Below are 23722 nucleotides of genomic sequence, written 5' to 3'. Positions count from 1 at the left end.
GGTATTCTTGATTTTCGACTTATTTTGGCCTCTAGAATCCCTCATTAATATTTTTCCCAGTGGTGGCCGAACACCCTGTATATCCATCGTAATGCGGAAGAAATAAATATACACGTATCTGGAGTTTTAACTTAAAGTAAAGCGGTTATTTCTAGAAATATTTAGAAATATTTTTAGTGTACTCTTGCCTTTCGAAATTTCCATGTTTAGTTTAAAATACATATGTGACGGATATTTATGAAATAAAAGTATAAAATCAAAATACAGTAATAGATGTAATTTACGTGTATTTAGAAATGGATATTATTATAAATCAATCTAACTCCTTAATATTATTAAAGTAGAATTAAAGTAACAGCAATATACAAACGAATACTGTTATAACTAAAGAAGTAACATTAAAGAATAAATTAATGAACATATGTAATAAATCTAATTTAGGAAACTAGAAAAAGCAGTGACGCGAAGAACGTAAAATATTTATGGAAGCCCAATTTACTGGTTAAAAATATAGTGGATGTAATTCATAAAACAGAGTTCCACGTAAAATGTTTCAGAAAACTTCAATGGATTCTGAAAAGGAATGCTTAGAAATGCTTAAAAACTTCGAACCATTTGAAAGCTGAGATTCGAAAAGGCCCTCGTCGCTAGGCAACGGTCAGAAAACGAGCCGATATGTTTTATTGGCGATAGCAGTTGATGAAACGCGAGTCGAGCCGCGAAAAGAGAAGAATGCCTATCTCTTAAGCAGCGTACGGTGGCTTTACGGAAGCTTCGCGTACGCGTCCAGAGATATCGCCTTAAACGTATCGCGGAGTGCGAGGGGCAGACGTTAACTCCGCTTTAAAATTCTACGGCAAGAGCCTCGTAACTATTTACGTCCCGGTCGAGAGAGAGCATACATCCACTTTCGTAGGGCTACGCGACGTACGCAGCTGTTTGACTAGCGAACACATGCAGGCCCCGTTTCTCTTTCTCCGCGAGCGCGCGCGCGGGCGCGCATCGAAACGACGATCTAGCTCTAAACAAAGGTATTATCGCGCATACCAGATCTGCGTTGAATTACAAAGTGACTTACGAAAGGGCATCCACCACTCGCGCCATCTCGCGCAGGCGCTTGCAAAAGAAGCCGAGAACAATGGATACACGGTCTTCTAATTAACGGTACGAAAATCCCGTTTTCGACGGGAAACTATCTTTCTCTCTATATATATATATCCCTCTTACTTGTTGATAAGTTACTGGAGTAACAATTTAATCTACTTTTTTTCTTCGATATCGGTAATGGTACTTGACTGTTTCGTTACGGGCCACTGTCTGGTCGAAAGACTTCCAGACCCGATAACGAGAATATTTTTCAGCTCTTCGGTATCGATACAACGGTATCGCGAACAAAAAGAAGCCAAAACGCAGAAGCTTGTCGCGACGCGTTTCCCTGGCTCTTCGCGCAAAGGAACGAAAACCCGTTAGAAATTGTTCGATGCTACTCTTGCATGTCGCGAACGGGCGTGCATGCTCGCAGTCAGCGAGCGGCGCGGTGGTGGTTGATAGCGCGCATGTGTGCGCGTGTAGAACGAGGAGAGCAAGTATGCACGTCCGCCATAGGGCCTTTCTCGTCGTCGAGTTACGAAGCCCGAGTAGCGAGCGCGTCGAAAGAAGAACGACGGCGGCGTGAAAGTAAAGAAAGTGGGCCGCTCGAAGTAGTATTCAACCTAGTACCCACCTTCCTCTCCACCCCTTCGGCCGCTACGATTCTTCCTTCCGTACAAGGCTCGTCTAATCGCGGGGAATCACGTTTTCGAGCTGTGATATTGTCATTAGGACGTCAAGATAGTTTTTAGACCTAACCTCTTAAAAGAATTCTTCATTCCTTTCCACAATTACGTCAACAACTGGTACACGATCGGTTTGCACCGAGGCGACAATTTTTCTTCGAATATCTATTTAAAGAGGTATTTAAGAAACTCGTACCGTTTATGATAAATAAATTGCCTCTCCTTTTAACTTATTCTGAAACCTGCACTCGATCTTCGAGTTTCACGGCGCAACGAACAAAACAAACTCGTGCTAATTTCTTGAGGTAACCCAGTATCGATTACCGATCGGAAGTCTCGCTCGCGAACCCCGAGCAGCCCGATTTTGCTCGACCGCTCGTCACTTTTACCAACAGGAAAACACCGGCGTATTCGCAACACCGAAATGCAAATTAATCGTATTCCGTCAGAGATTCTAGAAAGTTGTTGTCAAGGTGATTGTTACGCGCTTGGCCCGGGGCCAATATCAACGTCGCTAAACGCCAGCATTGAAAATCGTCTCCAACACATTCTCGAGATTATCGCGCTTGCTAACGCATATCCTATCGAGCCATAGTAATAAGTATCGTATTTATCGAAGGAGAATCGTAGCCTCACGAATCAAGCCTATTAGACAGATACGGTAAAAGAGGATAATAACGTAGCGAGAAAATTAACTGTTGCAGTTACACAAGTTCTCGATCTGTTACTCAGTATTTAATAATTAATTCACAAATTGTACTTTGCTGCAAGGCGATATAATTAATCTACTTGTGAAATATTATTTTCTTGAATCCACATTGGCATGCCAGGCTGCTGACTATCGTGTTACATTCGACCCTGGTCGTTCCTACCGTCGCGCGTCAAAGAGGTTAGGGCTGTCTCCACACTGCCTGGCTTGTATGAAATCGAGAAGTCGTCCGTTTCTTTTCTCTTCTGTTTTAGGCCAGTGTCGTGTTTCATGCCCGAGTCGTGACCTGTGCAAGCATATCGAGCAAAGCTTCCCAGGGTCGCGCGAAAAATAACCCAATTAACCACAATTGTCGTTAATGCGAACCGAAACGTATGCTTCCGCGACCTGTGCACGATGTCAAAATATAAATTTCCCTTTTTTATCCTCCTCGTTAAATCGCACTTCTACCGTCGTTCTATTCTTCCGCCGAGGAAACGATTGTTCCAGCACACTCGTCTCGAATAATTAACCTTGAAGTTTCTTTAGCTTGTTCTGTTCATCGATATGACGAGTCGCGAAGAACGGAATGATATTTAAGGCTCGTTTTCACGCGGCTCTTGAAGTCAGTAATTTGCAAAGTTACAGTTAAATCGACGGCCCGAAGGTATTGTACAGTACTCGTAAGAGGTTAGGTTCGAGTTTGCCCTGTATCTTCGTTCAGTTGAAAAAGCATGGTCGGTCAGTTACACTGGCTGCGAACTTTCCCACAATTACGACAATAAAGAGACGTTTCGCGCGGTGTTATAAATATATGGAAACGGTTCTGCGTGCTTTATCGAACCGGCGTCACGCCTTTGTTTACTGAATGTTTTTGAGGGTAGACAAAAAAAGAGATAACTTTAAAAAGCTGTTCTCGGTTCATAACCTCGTTAACGATATTAATAATGTTGCCGATCGTGGCTCAATAGATATCTCACAACGTTTGCAGATCTCTAAAGATATTTCTATGTATTTTCGCGGCGCGTGATTTCCTTTTTGTTTTGAGTATTTAATTAACGATTCACGGGATCGTTACCCAGCAAATGGAATAATGAAAAAACAATGAGGTGAAAGATCATAGTACGCGATTAAGTAAAACATGTTTTGCTGCTATTGTTTCGAACCTCTTTGAATAAAATCGTCAAGGAATGGATTAGTTGGCACAATTCCATCACCAGATGGCTTTTCGGCGATTCCCAATTGTTACAATGTTATGAAGATCATTTTATATCGTCTTTTACCCATTTGGGGATATCAACGTTTCCGTACGTACGGATATAAAAATAAAAATTTATAAAATTGATGTTTCAAAATTAAACTAAATTGACAAAATACATACATATGTACATATTTATGAAATGAATGAACTTTTGACGATAAATCATGGCGTTTTTATAGAAATTTAGTCCCTTGTATCTCGAACAAAAATTTTTGCGATCGACCGTATTCGAAGGTGCGAGCGAATTTTAATTTGCAAATGTAAGTTACAGCCAGAGAGCAATATCGGTTAATTCGGGACCGAATTCGCGGGAAATTACGTTTGCCGTAGGTATATGCTCGCTAGGGGTTTTCGAAGTGGGGCCGATCAACCGAAACGATCGTTTGGTACCGGTCGTTTTGCTCTGCTTAAAACAATTTTCGCGAAATATTATTTTTTACCTCTATTTTTTCCGCGATAATTCGCGCGATTTTTCAATTCATTGAATTCGCGTTTAGTTATTTCTGCCAACTACGAAAAGTGAAAACGTTAAATTTCTGGTGGCCAAGCGAAATGCTAAAAATAAAATTTCATATCGATGCTTTGCTAATTTTTCTACAACCAATATTAAAATCGAACTTGATTTCGTTGAATACACTTTTTTGGAAACGAACACGATGGATTCACGGCAAGAAAAAACTTGACATTTTTACAGTTTTATCGTAACGACGCGGGAGGACTGCGTTGGTGAATGCGTTGATTCGACTTTTACGCTTGAACGTGTCGTAAAATAATGCCTTAACGTTCTTGGTAAAAGAAAAAAATTATATCTCGTCTCGCGTACGATTCTCTTCTTTTGTTGCTCGAACACGACGCATCGAAGCGCACAATACGCACATTGACGAACAAACAGTCATAATAGAACGATACGCACGTGCATCTTACTACAAAATTTACGTGAACGGAAACGCAGGGGATATCGAAAGCTTTTATTCCGTATACTTTACGCCGAGCGACACGCACGCCTCTCGCGTACACACGCGTTACGATCTTTTATGTTCCCTCGACAGTTTTCTTTATCGATTCCATGTTTCGTCGTAAATATTCGCCTTTTCACCCGTTTCCATGTAACTCGTTAATAATTCAATCCCAGTAAACGCGCGACAATGCGAATTCGCTGTTTAAAGAACAACCTCTCTATAGCTACAGGTTCCTCGAAAGAGTAGAAACATCTTGTGTCATTTTGTTTTGGTGAGCGCGGTTAAACGAGAGCTTGCCCTTGCAAACGGTCGTTGGATACACACTCTCTTGACACGCACACTGAATTCGTTAGACCCGCACGTGCGCGTATTTAACGCACAGCGGCCGAGCATCGTTTCTTTTTAAGGCGACTGGTAAACACACACGTGCGCATACACAAGACGTTTTTGTGAGGTTAGGTACTTACGCGTACTTAAAAAAAAAAAAGAAAAAAGGGTCGAGGCGAAGCATCCGTATACTTCTCGGTATTTATAGACCGCGACAGCCATTAAATCAGTTACAACGGAAATAATGTTCGAAATATTGTTTCATTACATCATATTTGGAATAAAGTATTTTTTATTATTATGGATCAATGGTACCGAAATTTATATATTAATATCTTTATTATTATTTAAATAATTACACATAGACTGCAGTATGGTATTTTAATAAATAGCTGTCCCAATTTGCGAATACAAATTTTTGCGAAAATATTGATTCGAGTCGGTGTCTCTAATTTCAATTTCGAAGAGAATTTGTCGCTGTTCCACGCCTATGGCGGACCATTTTCTACGGGACGACACCACAGCGATTCGAAACGACTCTATTTAACGACGAAAGCCACGCAAGATCCAGCGAACATAGCATAAGAGAGAGGATAACATTCCAGCGCGTAAAGAGAAGGAGGGACCCGCTGTAAATTTAGCGCACTGATCTCATTCTATGGCGAATCCGTGGACGAAAATAGACCGGAGTCGTGAACGTGTTATTAAGGTGCGTTTAGGCCGGTTCGATGTGCGTCGTGTAATCGGTGGCCGGCAGGTTGAATTGCACTCGACGAGACGTTGAACGAGCCGACACGCCGCCTATCGTGTTATATGTAAATTGAAACGCCTCCTTTATTAAGATTTCTCCGTGCAATGTGTTCGACGTTTGTAGTAAGAAGCATATATTTAATAGAAAAAAAAAAAAAAAACAAGAATGGAATTTCCATTTCACAGTCATGGAAGTATGGAATGCCAAAAGAAAAGAAAACGTTGAGTTTTCGAGCGCACAACGGTGAGATAGTGTCGCAAGTGGTAGCTTTCGTCGTACTTCGGTGCGTGACAAAGTTTATTACAGACCGGCCGCGGTGACTTAATCTTTCCGTGTACTTTGCTCGAAGCCACCGTTTACTTCTCAACTTCTCTCCGCTTGTAACGCGATTTTTACAAACTCGTTGCGATTATCAAGCCCCTCGCGTCACGCTGGGCCAGAAATAAAGGATCGACGGTGAAACGCATCGTTACGAGGTTACGCGTGCACCTCGAGAAAAAATTTATCGACAAAAAGTTTGTACGTATGTATTATTACGTGGTTTTTGTTGGTACGCAAGGAGCTTACGCGATTAAATTCGCTTCAGAAAGGGGTTAACAGCCGGCACATAAACGCACCTTTAGGATGAAAACGTACTGTAATAGGAGGTGTACCGTGCGTACGCGCATTCGTTCGTTCACTCGTGGGATGAGTTCGAGCCGAGTGTAGTACTAGACTGGCTTGGCAGGTGGCGTTGCGAGCGCGACGCCAATCGAAATTTCGGAAGGATGATGACTGGGGCTTCTCGCTCCGAGAAATTGTGATCTCGTTTTTCTGTCACTGACCTTCCGCGAGCGCACACGTCCGCGCGCAATAGGACGTTGTTGCACGCGGCCCGGCTATTAAACGATTAAGCAAAAACGAACTTGAATTCGAACTACGACACTCGCGAATTGAAATTCGTACGTGATTATTGGAACTCTTTTTCCCTGTCCACCGTTTTAATTCTCTCCCAGTCGATACACGTTCTAGATTATATAGAAAAATTAATTGTACAATAAATACGAATCAATTTCAAGTGGTTAAGTTTATAAAACATATATTCAATTATAAATTTCTTTGATACGTGCGTTGATATTTTCTTTTTCCGTGAAATCCACTTTTGTTTCGTAAGATTCGCTCTCGTACGATAACGACCGCATACGTTTACTGTTTTTACGACGTTTGCAACCGCAATAACGAAACAAGCGATACACGAAAAGCTATTGATAATCCGAGTCGGAGATCACCGAACCATGTGACATCCTTAGAATGCAAAGCATCGCTCGCAATGGCGGAAATCCAAAGGAGTCACGAAGTACATACATACATACATACATATATACACTCAGCCCCTGTGGCAGTGGCGTTGCTTCGCTCAGTTTTATGAATTCCCTTAGGCACGCGTTTCCTTCCATCAGCGTGGACATAAATGCTCGCTGCTGCGCGTCACACAGGCATTATGCCACAATAATTACTAATGCCTGCATTACGTCACGCTTATATACGCGATACACGCCTTCAGGGAAATCCTGCGCGCGTTAACGTCATTAATGTCGTCGTGTCTTCGAAACGTTCGATGCCGTCAGAAACGGGTCAACCCTTTGCAGAGCTGTTTTTAACCCATTAACGACTACTGTCGCTCAGTGACGGACGATAAATTATTGCGCCACGAGGTCGATTCTGTTGCCTTTAATAACATCGACGGAACCGAATAATTTTCCGAGAGGTACATATTAATCCAAGCATGCACGATGGAAAATCAATGTTTCGAAATTTTTTTGATGCTAGTCCAGTAGTTCCCAACGTGGGGTGTATGGATTTTTTAATATTTTTGAGGCAATTAGAAAATTATGTTGTATCCATTTTTTTTCTTTCGTTTAAACGACCTATGTTTACGTAAGACTTTATTCTCGTTTAATATCATAAAATATACTGACAAAATTTGGTCATTAAAATCCGAGACAACCTGTGTAACATGGTCAGATACGAAACGTAAAATTAAAAAACGCTACTTTTGTCAGATCGATTTGCGTTGATCGAAAATGGCGCTCGTCTCCAGTTGAGAGCGACACGGGATCGAATGTCTGCCAGGTGTTTTCTACTTTCTCGGGTTACGTGCAACAACGAGTTTGCATAAGGGGCTGGTACAGTCCTACGAAGATTTAAGGTCGAACGTTCTTGCGTTGAAGTGTTTAAGGTGTAAGTTAAAAACGAATCACCCAATTCAACATTATTTTCAGTCAGTGAAAATGCAGCTCTATTTTTGTGAACATTGTGAAGAATTAGAGGTTATAAAGAGAACAGATATCGTGAGGTCCCTAGAAGAAAAACCCTGGAAGGAATGCGGTACAAAACACTAGGGTCACCTTCGTAACGCCCTGCGGCTAAGCGAGGCCTAGAGAAAACGTCGCCCATTGGCGGACGTATCATCTTGTAACCTAACCGCAGACACTTGCTTAATCTTAATACACAAATACTAAATCAGGAATTGGGGAGATAAGTAATGGAAAGTTAACTATCCATTACTAATGTTACAAAACACTAGAGAAATGATTAAAATCTTGAACGGGTCGATTATGTGCCGTTCGTTTGATATAAATAAACGGTTAGGCTTTTGAATTATTTCGTAACAAAAGAAGTTTCGAAGGCGCTGCTCTAGATTAGTGTAATCGCGATCGAAACCGAGCGAACCAGATGGTCTCCTGTGACGCATCCGCGGAAGACGCTCGTCTAGAAATAGAAAATGACCGTGCCGGGAGTAGACTCAATAGCGACAAAGCTTTTCACCGTTTGTCGACGGTCAAGCGTTTCGCGCCAGCGATCTAAGAAGTCGTCGAAACTTTCGCTCGGTCGAAACGGAGGGGAGGCAGTGCCACACTTCACAGATATCAACGCGTTATATTATCTGCTTGTGCCTCTCAGATTATCCTCGATAACGTATTTGATAATTAAAGGATTTCGTCAGGCGACACTGTATCGAACAATGCGACTCTGCTAGCCGACACAAAGAAACGAATAATGAGTTATGTATTAATTAAACGAAAACACGATCGCTTTAATCAGCTAGACCGCGCTTAATTATAACTATATACAAGATAGCGAGGAACTTTCACGCTCTTTGTGTAAATATTTAGTTGTGTTTTCGTTGTAAGGATGGTATTATTTTATTATAAATGTTATACGTAATAACGTAGTATTATTATGAAAAATATGGTAATTCGAAATAGGGAGCACCTTAAATTTTTTTTTTTATACCTGGTCAGCTTTAGTTTCCATTTTATTTGCAAAATTCTGTCGGTATTACTACATTGAAAAGTGTCTGGCGATCGCTTATCTACTATTTCTGTATACACATCAGCGGTTCGCAGTCAACTTTATTTCCGAGATATTTATAAAATTGTGTGTCGCACGAGAAAAAATATAGTCCAACCTTAATCTGATCCGTGAAAACTAATACTGGGTAGTACTTGGACCATCGAGTATTCAAGCTAAACAAAACTACTGCGAACCACTGATGCGTTTGACATGGCGCGGAAGAGTGCACTTGCACCTTTCGACGCCTAACGAATTGGGGCCCCGAAAAGTTCGTAGGTCCCGCAAGTGCTGACCGGTCTTTCCCCTCCACTCGGCATTACCGCGGCAAAAACACGGGCATGGCAACAAGGAGAGTGGTGCGTCTCCCGACCAGCTGGTGGAACGTGTGACGTCACACTCTACCTACAACGACGCTGTGGCTGTCCTCCTCCTCACCCTCTATCGATACACTCCGACTCCCCCCACTACGAGTTGGTTCTCCCACTCCAGGTCGCTGGAATATTCACCACAGCCGTGGCGATCGCCCGTGCACATACACGCACACTGTCATACGTGGCACGAGACACGTATCAGGGCCGTAGCTCCCATTGGTGCATCCAAGAGAATCTCGTTGAATCGTCACGCTATATGTATTTACTTGTCGCTCGCGATGTGCACGAAAAGGGTCGCTTAAACTTCGTTGCTTGTCGTACTTATATTAATACAAATCGATCGATTACAATGTTTTTTAGTATCGCGGTGCTTCGTACCGCTGATTCGTCGTAAAGGGAAAAAGGCGGTGTCTAATTAGAGAACAGTCCCTCGATACGGCTTGGAACGCTCGACCCTTGCGAATTGCTATGCAATTACGCAGTAGTCGATTATTCGTAGCGGCCATTCGACTATATTTGAAAGATTCCCTCTGGAGAGCTTCAAATTTAGCGACTACGGCTATTGGAAATGGTTATTTCACTATTGCTTCGGAGATTGTATCGCGTAAATTAATAACTAAGGGCGTCATTTTGGCAAAAAGTCTTTTACGTAGATTTTTGTTCGATACAAAGACGGACGGAAGTCTTTGCTTCGATGATTGGACACGTTTTATAAATTATTTCGTACGACATCTTCGGTCGAATCGAAAATGGTATCGAAAGTCTTCGGTGTCGTTCGTGTAATCTGTAGTTTCCGATGTGATTTGATAACGATGATCGTGTCGATAAAGGAGCGCAAAATTAAACAAGAATCCGCGTACTAAGGAAACACGTTGGCGGCACACGACCCTGATTCGCATTGGATACACGCGCCTACTGGATGGGGGAAGCCGAGTATCGGCGACACGAGCCGATTCATCCCTACCAAACCTCGACCGATCTCTCTAGCTCGAGACTGGAAGAGTAGTGGGGCGGCATTGGTGGGGATAACATCTGCTCTTAGCGTGATTGCCCTGTATTGATGTGGCTTTACGGCGCGCGGCAGGCTGCGGACAACAAAGTAAGCTCACGGTCGTTAATGTTCCCTGCTACGTGAAATTCGAGGCCGACAGAATACTGCGCTACACGTACGACTCGACGTGCTTGCCGCGTTCCAGGCGAGATTCGCAAAGTTACGGCACGAAGCAGTTCGCCGGGTAAGAAATGCGGAGACCGTCGATACGGTCGAAACAGGTTAAAGATCGACGACTCTGGTCCGTCGACAGGACACTAATATACAGCTAGTCGCAAAATCGATCGTTTGCACATCTCAGAAATATATTTACTTAACAAACTCGATATGAACATCGCTTTTTCCTGTATAAACTTTTTACCTAGGTAGAGTGTTTTTTTATTATTAAATACCAGAAATGGCTCACTGAAATGTTTGAACAGAACATTTAATAGTTTTAATAGGAAGTTGGTCCACCGTGTGAACACTTCAGTTCTGGCGCACTGTGGACCGTTCCGTATAAAGGAATTTATTTGACGTTTTGGATTCGGTTTACGAGAGAATTCGCCATGTAATTTGAGACACCCTGTGTAGGGTCGAAATCGACCTACGCGACGAACCGAGCACGCGAAACGTGCGTACCGAGCGATGTCGCAATAGATGCGTGTAATAGCTGCCATAATACCCTATATAATTCATATAATTAATAATAAGGTCTCGTGTTGTTTTTGGTATAAAATATTAATATGTTTATTAGTCTATTATTAGGGAAAGGATATAAACTGTATTCTCCATACTTTATTTCTTAATGATTATTTTCTGTTTGCGATAATTAAATTATAAGCCAATGCATTTTTTTTACAATTCATGAATGGACTCCATTGAAATATAATTTATGTTACGAATCTGCAAACAAATATTTTACGTTTCGTTTGTCTCCGTAAAAACATACTTCTGATTTTTTTTTTTTTTTTTTTTCTTATTTTTACTTTATCGAAAACTCGATTGTTGTTTCAGATAACCTTTAGATAACCTCGAAAAGGACTTTAAAGGTCATAAAACGTTTATTGTTTGCTCATTAAGATTAATTTTATAAATTACATAATTGCTTTTGGAACACTTATTATACGCAAGCAACGTCTCGCATAGTATTTTAGGTTATGCAACATTGGTGCTAATAGAAAAACTGTTGTGCAATTACTTTCAATTTGGGCGTGATATCGACGACGAACGCGTAATTTTAATATCGGTGTCAACGAAAATATCATCGATTCTTTTTTTCTTTTGTTTTTTACAATTAATTTCGCCGAGCTTGTTTCTTCGAATCCGCCGTTGATAATACGGTATCTGTGTGTGTATAATTTGCTCGAATAATAAATAACGTGCACGAAGAGGGGAGGAGGTCATCGATTAGAGGCTGAACTCGAAAACTGTTGTAATGTAGGTGTTTAGGTTCTCGTAACAGTTGCAAAGAACTTTTATTCCGAATACCGTATCTTGTATTGGTAATTCTGTTCGTCGAGTCTAGGGAATTTTGCGTTATTGCGAAACCAGTGATTCGGAGCAAGTGAGGTGTGCGACATTTTCGTCGTTTCCGTGTTATACGGGCTGTTTTCGGCGAATAGAAAATTCGCAGAAATTTTATCGGATTTTTATGTTCGTCGAATTTTTTTTTCAACCTGTTGCATATCGAGCGCGTTATTTTTATTTCAAATATCGCCAGTATTATGCAACGGAACGCGCGTTCTTCGCAGTGTTCTCGTTTGTTGTTGGAACTGTTTTTAACTAAATAAAAGGAAACTACGGAATGCGAACACGGGGACAAAAATAAAAACGGTCCATCGTAGAACGATGCATTAAACTTTTTTCCATAAATTGCTGGAACTTTCAACGAGACCCTCGCAAATAAATTAACTCGGACATACTTGTACAAACAGAACGATATTTTGACGAATATATTAATTACAAGATTTCATTAAATTTTTTTTTTATCAGACGGGGTGGGTGTTTTTCCTAATTTTTGTGTAAAATTTAATTCTCCGTATTTAGAATTTTGTTTTTAAAATTTTTTTTTAGAATATTTGGAATTTTTACAAATTTTTTTTTTAGAATTTTTTACAAACAACGAGCGTACAATTTGTTTAATGTGAAACACGTTGCACGGTACGTAACGAAGACTGGCGACGAACCAAGGTCGTTTAATCACCGCTTACGGCTCATAAACTTAGCAAACGCGTCACCAGGTCGATTCGATTTGACGTAAGACTCGGTTGCCGTACGGCTTTGCCAGTACGTAATAATCGTAATCGCGCGTACCCTCGTTTCTTGCCACTTTCGCTTCCTTGTCCGGGCTCCTTTAAACCCATCGTGCACGATTATCACCAGTTTTCGACGCGTGGCGCTTTTATTTCGCGTCTGCGTCGCGACGAAGTCCTTGGTTTGATAGAAAGTGGGTCTTCCTGCAGTAACCTAATTGACCCGCCCGTTTAGAGATTTACTTTCACAACAAATTGCTTGAAAAAATATCGCATCTTAACTGTTTCATGCTCGAAAGTTATTAAAAAATTAAATTAGAAAAATTTCAAATCGTTTTGAAAAAATTATTTTCGGTTGCGAGGGTCAATAACAATCATTTTTGGTGAATACACATACTCTCGAAATCCTACGCACTTTCGAGAAAAAAATTCCAAAATAAATTTTGGGCTTTTAGAATCGCCCATTAAAATTTTTTCCAGAAGTGGTCGAACATCTTGTATATTTTCCCTTGTTGATTGTATTTATAGACAAGAACGATTTTAATCTTGGCCGCGTGTTAACGTTTAAATAGACGCATTTATTTCAGTCTTACGTATCATACGTTTACTTATAGTATGTATGTAATTTATAATATTTTCTACAGTCACTGGTAATAATAAATGTAGTAAAACGTATTTAATCGAATAAAATATCAATTCGATACATTTGTAATAGTATACAACATTTAATTTCATAACAAAAAAAAATTATAATTTTGGGTATGAATGTATTGATACAATCTACTCAAACGATCTTCGTTCTCTCTGAAAGTATATGTAATATCGATCGATAGACTGGCAGAGGCAAGCAATTGTTTCATCCACTTTCCACTGCTCGAGAAACTTACATAAATATGATAATATTTCTTGTCGTGCATACACGTTAGAATACTTTCTGTGTAGAGTACAGACAAAAGGGTTATCAACCCGTTAAGTACTAAATTATTATTTGTTGTTTCTCAATAATATCAGAAAGTATCTAATCACATCCACACGTTTGTACACCATACAGTGTAAAACGAAGTGTGTATTCTGTTAGTGGAAAAGATGGTCGTATCATCGATTAACGATTAACGGGATTCTAATTGCAGTCAAATAAATTAAGTTTTTATTTCTAATTCGTTAAATTTTTTAACTAGGAGTGCAAAGACAGCAGTCGTTAACTAGTTACGTATTGTAAGCAAAAGGCAAAGAAACGATTGCTTTCCTGTTCTATTTTAAGAAGCATCGTAACGTCGGGATTCACCACTGTTTCGCGTGTCAGCTATCGGCGATGAGATGTCGCTGTCGTCGTGGTGGCGTTGTCACGATGTACCGCGATACTACTCGTAACGGTTACTCGTGGAAACAAAGTCGTTCTAAATAAGAGCGATTTTTTTTCCGTTGTCTTCGCTTATTGCAGCTATAGGAGAAAGTCGACTGAATGGTCACGGCCTATTTAACGATTGCTTCGTGCAATTTCAACGATAACATACTCTTCGAAACGTAGATGCTCGAAATTGAAAATTTTATTCTAACAATAAGTAACCAATAAGTCCAACTTTTAGCAATTTATTCAAAGTGCAATTTATTCTTGTCTATTCGTTGCGAAATATTCCATTCTGTAATAAAATTTTTATGTAGATAAGAATTCTTCGAATGAAATGTCGCGTCCACGAATAATTGAAACTTGCGTATTGTATAGTAGTGATTTGCAACAATTTTCACCTGCTTCCATAATTTCTCAAAATTCAGTTCAATTAAAAAAAAAGAACAGCGAGAAGTAACTGGGAAAAATGGAGAAGTTATAACGGTCTCGAGAAAACGGTACTGCGTCCTTCGTAGAAACAAGCCTTCCACCGAGGCGAGAGGGGGAGGGGGGGTGTCTCTATCAGCATGAATTTTAAAGAATCTTTGTCTCTCGAGAACGTTATCTCGGGAATATATCTCTGTTCACAAAAGAATATCGTAGTATCCACATCCTTGACGTGTTTTTCTTATATTGTCGACTAATGTTTTTACTTAAGATCCAAATCGACATCGAAACGTTCGAATATATTATTCTGATTTAAATAATGCTTCGATCCATTATCATTTTCATATTTATATTAAATATTTTACAATATACGCATGTAAAGTGCTTGCAAAAAATATTGTAAAATATTTTCTCGGTTGGCTATTTTTAAAACGAGTCTCTTCGACTCGGTAAATATTGTCGTTCAAATATATATTTTATATGAATAATTTGTGATTATCGTCGAACCGTAAATGGTGGACGCTTCGTCGATATCTCTCATAATTGATATCTTTCTCCTCGGGTTTATCGACGCGAGCGAGCCAGGCGGAGATAAAGCGCGCAGGGCCCGTTTAAAAGAAGCGCATTAATTCGGATGAAATTCAAAGCACCGCGGACAGAGAAGGGCAGGAGGGAGAGAGGGGAGGTGGGGGTAGAAGGAGGTTTAGAGGGGGGGGGGGGGGGGGGGGGTCGCGCGCGCTTCAAAAAAGAAACTTGCCCGTTTCATTATTCGAGCCGCGAGTAAAAGTACTCGCGTTGGCGCAATTAACGAGGCACCGAGGAATCCTTACCGGAGTTTCGCGCGTACGTGTTTATGCATACACGCGCGCGGTACCTGTTTGCTATGGCGAAGGGTATTCGAAGCCGAGCGTTAACGATGAGGTTCTAGCGAAACAAAACGATATCCACGCGCTCGTGTAAAATTACTAACAACGTAACTTGATTTTAAATGTAACTCGTCGATTAGCACGCACCGACGACCACTTTAATCGAGTATCTACTTCAAACGATTATAAAACTACATTGCTGATATCTGCAGGAACCGGGTTATGTCGACCGTGATTTAATGCAATTTACTAGAATACTAAAGATCTATCGTTTAGATAATAATTTTAATATATTATTTCACCAACGACTGAAATCTTGAGAGCGTAATCGGCCCCTTAGAAACGCCTATGCATCTTTGTCGCGCGCAAGGAGAAAGTGATACTGTTTTCATTGAGCACGGGCCATGCTCGTCACTAAATGTACTCATCCACGACAGGCAGACAAACGGCGTCTCCGCGAAGGTGTGCGTGCGTAACCTGCCGCCGTTCAGAGAAGGGTGACGCGCATGCGCGAACCGCGCGGTAGTATACACTCGGCCAGTCGTGACGTCACGCGACGCCCGATAACACTTTTGTTGTCGTACGGGCTGTCGTCGTACGTACGCCGCGATTACGCGTGACGCACAGATCGGCACAAGCCACCGACTGCGTCTCACGCGAAACGCAAATTCTCTCCGCGAGCTCGAACGCGAACCGTTTCTCCGTCGAAATATTCGTCCGCGGTGCAATAACAGTTTCGTTCGTGGATTTTATTCGCCGAACGTGTCGTGTTGTGAACAGTTATTCCGCCGGTCGGTTCGTTTTCTGGTTTTCTCCGGTCGTGTCTCTCGAAGGAATGTGGAAAGTGTAGCGAGCGTACGACCGACGATTCAATTTTGAATAGTTCGAAAGTGAGTTCTGACCATCGATTAACAATGTTTCTTCGATCCTAGATCGTTTTCCCTTTTGACATTTGCTCAGTGATTGGAATCTTTTGTTTCGATGCGAACCGTAAGCGAGGTACAGATTTTACTTATTATTACGAAAATTTTATATCGTATTGGGAGTTTTTCCGTTCGATGCGTTAGAAAAATGTTTGCAATGAACGATATCGCTTGCAGTTGCGATAAAAGCAGAAATTTGCAAGGTTGTAAAAAAGTAGCGACACTGGAAAAAACGTAGTGGTATGGTTAAAATTATAAATACGTTTATCAGCGTGTAATGAGAACAGCGCATGCACTGAATACCTACGGGCGCGAAAAAAGAGTTGATAAAACATCGATTTTAGCACGGTCGATAAAACAGGCCGGTCAAAATTTAACGGCCTGTTAATTACCGTGTCGCCGATTAATTTTCACCTTTACGAAAAAAATGGCGTCACGATAGAAAAGTTACGCGACGAGAAATGTAGCGGGTGATTTTTATTTTTTCCTGTTAAGGAAAGAAATAAACTTGAAATCCATGAACTGCAACGTGTAATAGATGGCGATAATCTGATCCAATACGCATAAACGAGCCGAAACGCGAGATAAACATCGAGCGTTAAGTGATAGAAGAACAGCGTTGCGGTGAGCACACCCGGTTCACCGGCCGCATTTATTTATAAACGTGTAAAAGTGCTCGCTCGCCGATTTCTTTTTACCCGCGCATTCCTTTCAAGGCCCCTGCAGGGAACGGACGGACAGCAATGGTCTGACCTGGCCGTCCCCCCATGCACCGACCGCTTTCTACTTTGAACGGTTCAATATGGTGGCTCTTCGAAGCCTTTTCCTTACTTCACGCCTTGCCGCGAACTGATACCGATAGAGGTCGATAGAAACGATCCGCTGACCAGGAAGATCCCGTCGATCCCCTTCGAGCAACGCGATCGAATTTACGAAATTCCCCACTGCATTTCGGCGCGAACTTAAACGTACCCCACCTTGAGCACTAAATATACAATACGTTTAACAAAAATAAATTGTAAAACAAAAGAAAGGATTTAGCGTTAGAATATTTCGATCGTTTCACACCGAAGAGCGTGCAATGATTTCGAAGCGTAACGTGTTCGAGAGTAAGCAGTGATCCTCAAAGAGTTAAGTATATCTGTGTTTTGAAATGACGCGTTTAAATGGATCTAATTCCGACCGAGGTCAAAGCTTCGTTTAATTGCCAAACACTGCTGTAGTATACTGTGATGTAAGATCAGGTGTAACGATACGAAGTGACGTTATTCAAAGCGATTATCACGGAGAGAATCGAAGAACGCCCAGGGAAATTGGGAACCTAGGCGTTATCGCGTGTTTTTCGAGACCACTCGAGAATTTATCTCCATCGAGATCCGCGATAATAGAAATCCGAACTGCGCAGCTTGAATTTTAACCGTTCGTTTGTCTCTAGGTCAGGTTTCTCGTTTTAATTTTCATTAATTTTTAATATCGACCAGAATTAGAAAATAAATCGTAGCATTTAATTATCGCCGTAGAATCCAGATCTAGTTTTTCTTCTTTCTTTCTTTCTTTCTCTACTGACTGGATTCGCTCGTGTCGCATAAATAATGTGATCGTATCGACAGTTACGTTGTTTCGAATAACTGTACCGGATAAAAATGACGAGGGAGCGAGGAGCGAGAAGGTACACTGTACGCAAGCGAACGGGGAAGGCGCGCGCGCGCGCGCTTGCGTGTGTGTGCGCGTGCGTGCGCCATGCAAGCAACTTACGGAAAAGAGTGGGGAGAGGACGACGTGCACGAGTCAGCGATTCCAAAGCAGACTTTACAGGTTAGGTAACGTGTATCCATGGCGGTTTTTTCCCCCGTGGAGAAAGTTAGCTTAGGCGCACTTCGAGCGTAAAATCGTCTCTCAGTGCACTATGGTTCTTCTCTATTTTCCGTAACAACGAAACTAAGTAGCCTTTCAACAACAAACGTGTCTTTTCTGTAATTATACGTGCTTTCTGCGATCCTCTGAAATGTTCACTAGGGTAAAATACCCAATACATACTCGGACATTTAAGATGCGAATGAAATTATAGAATTTTTCGAGTATATAAGTCTAACTATAAAAAAATAAATAAAATCCTAGTATTTATATCGACAATTTCGAGATTATGTTTTTACTTCGTTGAACGAACATTAAATTTCACGTATGGCTTCAAAACGATGAATATAACGAATATTAGAGACAATAATCGACATCATATACATCTGGTGTCCAAGTATAGTGAGTCTTTTACCTTACGAGAAACGGCTTCTTTCTGCGTCGACAAATATTCCTGTTCGACGCGATTTATGCACCGAGTCGACTATGGTCGCTTGAACGCATACTCGTCGCGCGTCGATCGACAGTCAATATGATACGAATGAATCGTTTAGCAACAAGTGTCACGCGGCACTCGAAATGTCTATTCTTTCGATGTGATTAATGTCGCGCGACGACCAATCCTGCTGTTGGCACATGAAGGTGTCGGGCTGCCATCTGTCGGCTAATTGAACAATTTATTTTCGAAAATATTTCCGTCCACGCGCGTGACTCAACCGGTCATTCGTGGAAATAATTTCTAGCGAGATTCTCTTCTCACTAAATGTTAATTATTACGTACGGAAACGCGAATATGACTCACTTCGAGGAAAGAATGTGCGGACGTTCCCATGACGAGGAAAACAAACTATTTCTGCGCAAATTTCTAACGTTTTAACGTCGATTCCTAACCTACAATCAAACCAGAGACGTCCAAGCAGAATCGTGCATTATTCGAATTGTTTTGAATGTACATACATCCCAGAATTATCCATAGCAAATTATTTTCATTTTCTTTTTAATGGCGGTATCAGTTTACTTATTTTTTGTATGCTTCTCTTGTTTTACTATCTCAGTGGACAGCATAATTCGATGCAATTTCTATAATCATCCTTGTATAACACGATCCACATAGCCGTTACGCAGCACAGTGCAATTGCCAGTGAAAGAAAAAACCATGACCAAGGGTATTTCACGAACTTTACGATATTTCATGGAACACGTAAACATAAAATGACGGAATGAACGCGGAGGAAAAAAAAATCCTGTAAGGTAAATGATATTTGTACCCAAAAAGTGGAAAGAGGTTTATTTTCGGAACACGAGGATGAAAGTCAGTTAGGAAAATATGGGGAAGAAGAATGGAATTAATTACTGTAATTAATATTGCTTTTCATCTTACTTTTTATAAGGTTTTGATGGAATAACATTTTTTAAATTGTATACAGGATGTTCGAACACCCTTGGGAAAAATTTTAATGAGGGATTCTAGAGGCCAAAATAAGACGAAAATCAAGAATACCAATTTGTTGATCGAGGCTTCGTTAAAATGTTATTAACAATTAAATTCAAAAATTTCAAATCGTTCTGGAAAAATTATTTTCGGTTGCGGGGGTCAATAACAATAATTTTTGGTGAATACACATACCTCTGAAATCCTATCCACTTTCGAGAAAAAAAAACGGGTAGGTGTTGAAATTTTTTGGCAGAAAAAAAAATTTTTCAAATCATTTTAAAAAAATTATTTTCGGTTGCAACAGTTGATCGCAATCATTTTTGGTCATTACACATATCCCCGTAATCCTACGCATTTTCGAGAAAAATATTCCTTACCAAAAATCTAATTTCAGGCCAGAAATCGTTCCCCGAAATTTCATGCAAATCTTTAAAACGTCATAACTTCTGAACGGATTGAACGATTTTAATGTTTAAAAAAGCAAACTATGCGTATTTTCATGGAGAATATGTATAAATCGCAAAAATATTCGAAAAGTTGGTCCTTGACTTCGCAAAATGAGAAAAACCCCATAAAAATGGTCCAATATTCAAACAGCCATAACTCCTACAATTGTGAATATATTTCAATGAAACTTTTTTCAGAAGTAGTGCTCATGGGTACCTACAAAAAAGTATTAGACAACTTTTCTGTAGGGCGTAAAACAAAATTACTAAAAATGAAAAAGGAATTTTTGAGAAAAATCGACAGGGGGTAGGTGCCTAAATTTTTCAGTGAAAAAAAAATTTTTCAGTGAAAAAAAAATTATTTTCGGTTGCGGGGGTCAATTACAATCATTTTTGGTGAATAGACATACCCCCGAAATCCTACCCACTTTCTAGAAAAAAATTCGAGAAGGTGTGAAATTTTTCGACGGAAAAAAAAAATTTCAAATCGTTTTGGAAAAATTATTGTCCGTTGCGGGGGTCAATTACAATCATTTTTGGTGAACAGACATACCCCCGAAATCTTGCGTATTTTCGAGAAAAAAATTCAGTTAGTGCGGAACTTCAAACGTTAATAACTTTTTAACGAAGCCTCCATCAACAAATTGATATTCTTGATTTTCGTCTTATTTTGGCCTCTAGAATCCCTCATTAAAATTTTTCCCAGGTGTGGCCAAACATTCTGTATATTTGCTACTTTTACATCAACTATGTAAAATAAAAGAATAACAACCCCGCTGTGTGTCGTCACGATACGCAGGATCTTTTTCCGTGGTGTTGCGTCCGACGTGTTACACATAACCACACCGGAAGTGGCTCGATTGATCACGGGGTCCCATCCGCTTTCGAGAGGGATGCCCGTAATATTTTGTAAAATGATTACTATTACTTAAATATTTCTTACTTGTACCTCTTATTACGAAGATCTGTTTTCGAGTATCGTGACGCAGTAGTTGCTTTTAAAGTTTATAGGTTATGAAGCGAATTGTGTTTCAGGCGCATACATTTGTACGGTTCGCGTTGCGAGTAAATGAAACGATAGCAGATTCTTATGTAAATTCAGCATTATTTTCGAAGTCTCGGTAGACAGAAACGCCACGAAATTCGTCGTGTTCGAATATCCTGTAGCTCCCATACGTATAAAAAGTGTACGCCCTATAAATAGTACATTACACGGTCTCATAATCCAGGCACGGATTAAGGAGGAGGTTAGGAGATCTGTAACCTCGGTCCCTATTCTTCAGGGAGCCTAATTTTTTCAAATAAAATTAATTTGACAAACACTTAACGAAAAAATTCTTTTATGAATATTACATACTGTTTTGGTGGCAGTAATGCAATTCGACTGTAGTTATACCAGAGGCATCGTCACCGACAAGAAATTCGCAACCGAATTGTGCTGACCATAGATGTCGGTAGTTAATCGTTATCTTCTTTCTAACTGCTCTCCGATTACAGCCAGTAGGATTACGAAACCGTTAATATTACTTTCTTGTTGATTGGTAAAGCGATATGGAGGGGTTATATAAAAATCTTTGCACGAATTAGAATCATTTTACTCGTTGCATACCGTTATTCTCGAAATTCGTACGAACAGAGAATTGATTGCGAGCGTGACACGCTTATAACCTCGTAAAAAAATTATTTTCTTAATTACATTACTCTTGTACAGTTACGCAGAAAATCAGCAAACGTCGCTCGACAAACGTATCGCGTTATGCAGCAATTTGCACGATTATAAAGTATTTAATATAACTTTCAATCGCTTCGTAAATAAGTCGAATATCAGGAAACCAGAAACAGGAGTAGGATCGATGGCCGGATTCAGTGATTCTCAACCTTTCTCGTGAATCCCTTTCCACAGTTAGATTACGTCCGCCAACGTGTATCGTTTTATTGCAAAATGGATATAATTTACAAACGTTAACACATCGACTAAGATACGATACTGGAATCTAAATTTTGATTTGTCAATTTAATATTGTAGTTTTAAGCCAAACAATATAAAAAAAAAAATATCCAGAAAGAAGCAAATAAATTTTCGAACGCAAGTTCAGTTATAAAAAGAAAGTTATATTACTAAAATTTAACGTTAAAATAGTCAAATTGGCAACCCTGCCCCGGAGTGTTCAGTTGGGAACACTCGGTGTAGGTAATACGAGAACTTTCTGAACGCGTTGTAGAATCGTAATGTGGTTCATTTTAAATGCGAAACCTTCCGTTCTCCTGTCTCTCCTCGACTCTATTTCTCGATCGAAGATTTCATGCCAGAACACGGCTGGCTCGTGGCAGCGCAGGAACGACGGAAGTTACATAGTATTTGGGTCAGTCGCGACAATAGCGGAAAAGAATACGAGAAACTGTCCCAATTATCAGCGCTGTACGCAACACGTAAATACGTACTTACGTACCACTAGCCTGCCCTGCCCTGCCCTGCCCTCTGTAGTCGTGCGCGCGTCTTTCTCGGTAATACCGTTAGGCGAGCATTTTTTTTTTACTCTTCGTTTTGTTAACGATCGAAAAGACAAAATACTGGCTGCAACTCAGTGGCAATAAACCGCATCATAACCTTGATATTTGTAAACATAAATTTAACGTTGCGAGAAGGACTGATATCTATCATTTCAAGGTCACTTAAACCTCTATCTTAAAGCTATATGTTTCCATTTCCACGATTATTTTATATTTTTTCGAAAGTCTTGTCGTCGATAAGAAAAAGAAATACGAGATCCTATTAGAAAACACAAGATAACCTTGATTTTGCTATAAAAGCAGGTTTTTAATAATTTTATTAATTTTATTATCCGTTGTACGCGTAATGTCAATAAATTTTTGTCCAAAACTGTTTCTTTGTCGGATGGCCGTAAAACTCGTGAAAAATTGTTTGCAATTTGTGACCCAATTAAGCGGTTCTCTTTCCTTGTCTGTTTCAGACGCTAAGATGAGATTGGAGGAGGATCTAGTGATACGTAGGAGCCGACCCACGATGATTTCCGCTAAGTATCGTGCTAGGGAAGAACGTCGTCGTCTGCTGAAGATCTCGGCTGGCAAGCTGAGGAGGATCGAGGATCCTGAGGCCAGCCTTTGCAGATCGGTTCTCATAAACAATGCTGTTAGACGACTTCAGCGCGAAAATCGGGACGAAAAGACGAGGAATTACGGTCTCCCGGTGGTCACGTATCTGAATGACTCCACCAAAGAGAATAACGTATCTGGCAACCTTATCGTCGGCGTGACAGACGACGAAGCGTCCTCGAGAAAGAGGTATGTGATCGTGTTGTGTGTTCCTAAAACAATGATCGTATTAACGCTAGGTTCATGGATATTAATTGTACATATTTTTATCGATACTCGTCGTGTTAAATTGCTAACAAATAATATTTATTTTTCCGTAAATCTAGCGTTAAATTTTATTACGAAATTCATGAATAATAGAATATATTCGAATATATGTTCGCGTTTTCTTTGATGACCCGCGTTGTAACGGGAGCTAAATTGAGCCGTAGCGTCTATAGCGAAAGGGTTAAAGACGGAGGGACGGTGCCGCGTTCGAAAGGGCAATAGAGAGGTTAGGTTAGCTCGAGTCTACGCAGTAACGGAAGAAGAGTGCGAGATCTTAATCGTACCAGCTA

The 23722-nt window shown here is 40.4% G+C and overlaps 2 protein-coding genes across 7 annotated transcripts in view; both read left to right on the top strand.

Moving 5' to 3' along the window:
* Positions 1-23722, top strand: part of Cype (cytochrome c oxidase subunit cyclope) — a 108102-nt gene that overhangs the window by 13611 nt on the left and 70769 nt on the right. The gene's annotated exons all lie outside the window — the stretch shown is intronic.
* The window catches only part of LOC143347880 (uncharacterized), a 93774-nt gene that overhangs the window by 67622 nt on the left and 2430 nt on the right, over positions 1-23722 (top strand). For 3 of the 6 annotated variants that reach the window (XM_076777484.1, XM_076777489.1, XM_076777485.1), the window contains exon 2: positions 23024-23354. In XM_076777484.1, coding sequence (XP_076633599.1) covers positions 23024-23354 — 331 coding nt within the window. Of the gene's footprint in view, positions 1-16010; positions 16393-17796; positions 18132-23023; positions 23355-23722 lie in introns of those variants that run through there. The other 3 variants (XM_076777487.1, XM_076777486.1, XM_076777483.1) reach the window with 3 other exon arrangements.

Source organism: Colletes latitarsis, chromosome 11, assembly GCF_051014445.1.
Source record: "Colletes latitarsis isolate SP2378_abdomen chromosome 11, iyColLati1, whole genome shotgun sequence".
In the NCBI taxonomy this organism is placed as follows: Eukaryota; Metazoa; Arthropoda; class Insecta; order Hymenoptera; family Colletidae; genus Colletes; species Colletes latitarsis.
This window is presented reverse-complemented; position numbering and strand designations above follow the sequence as displayed.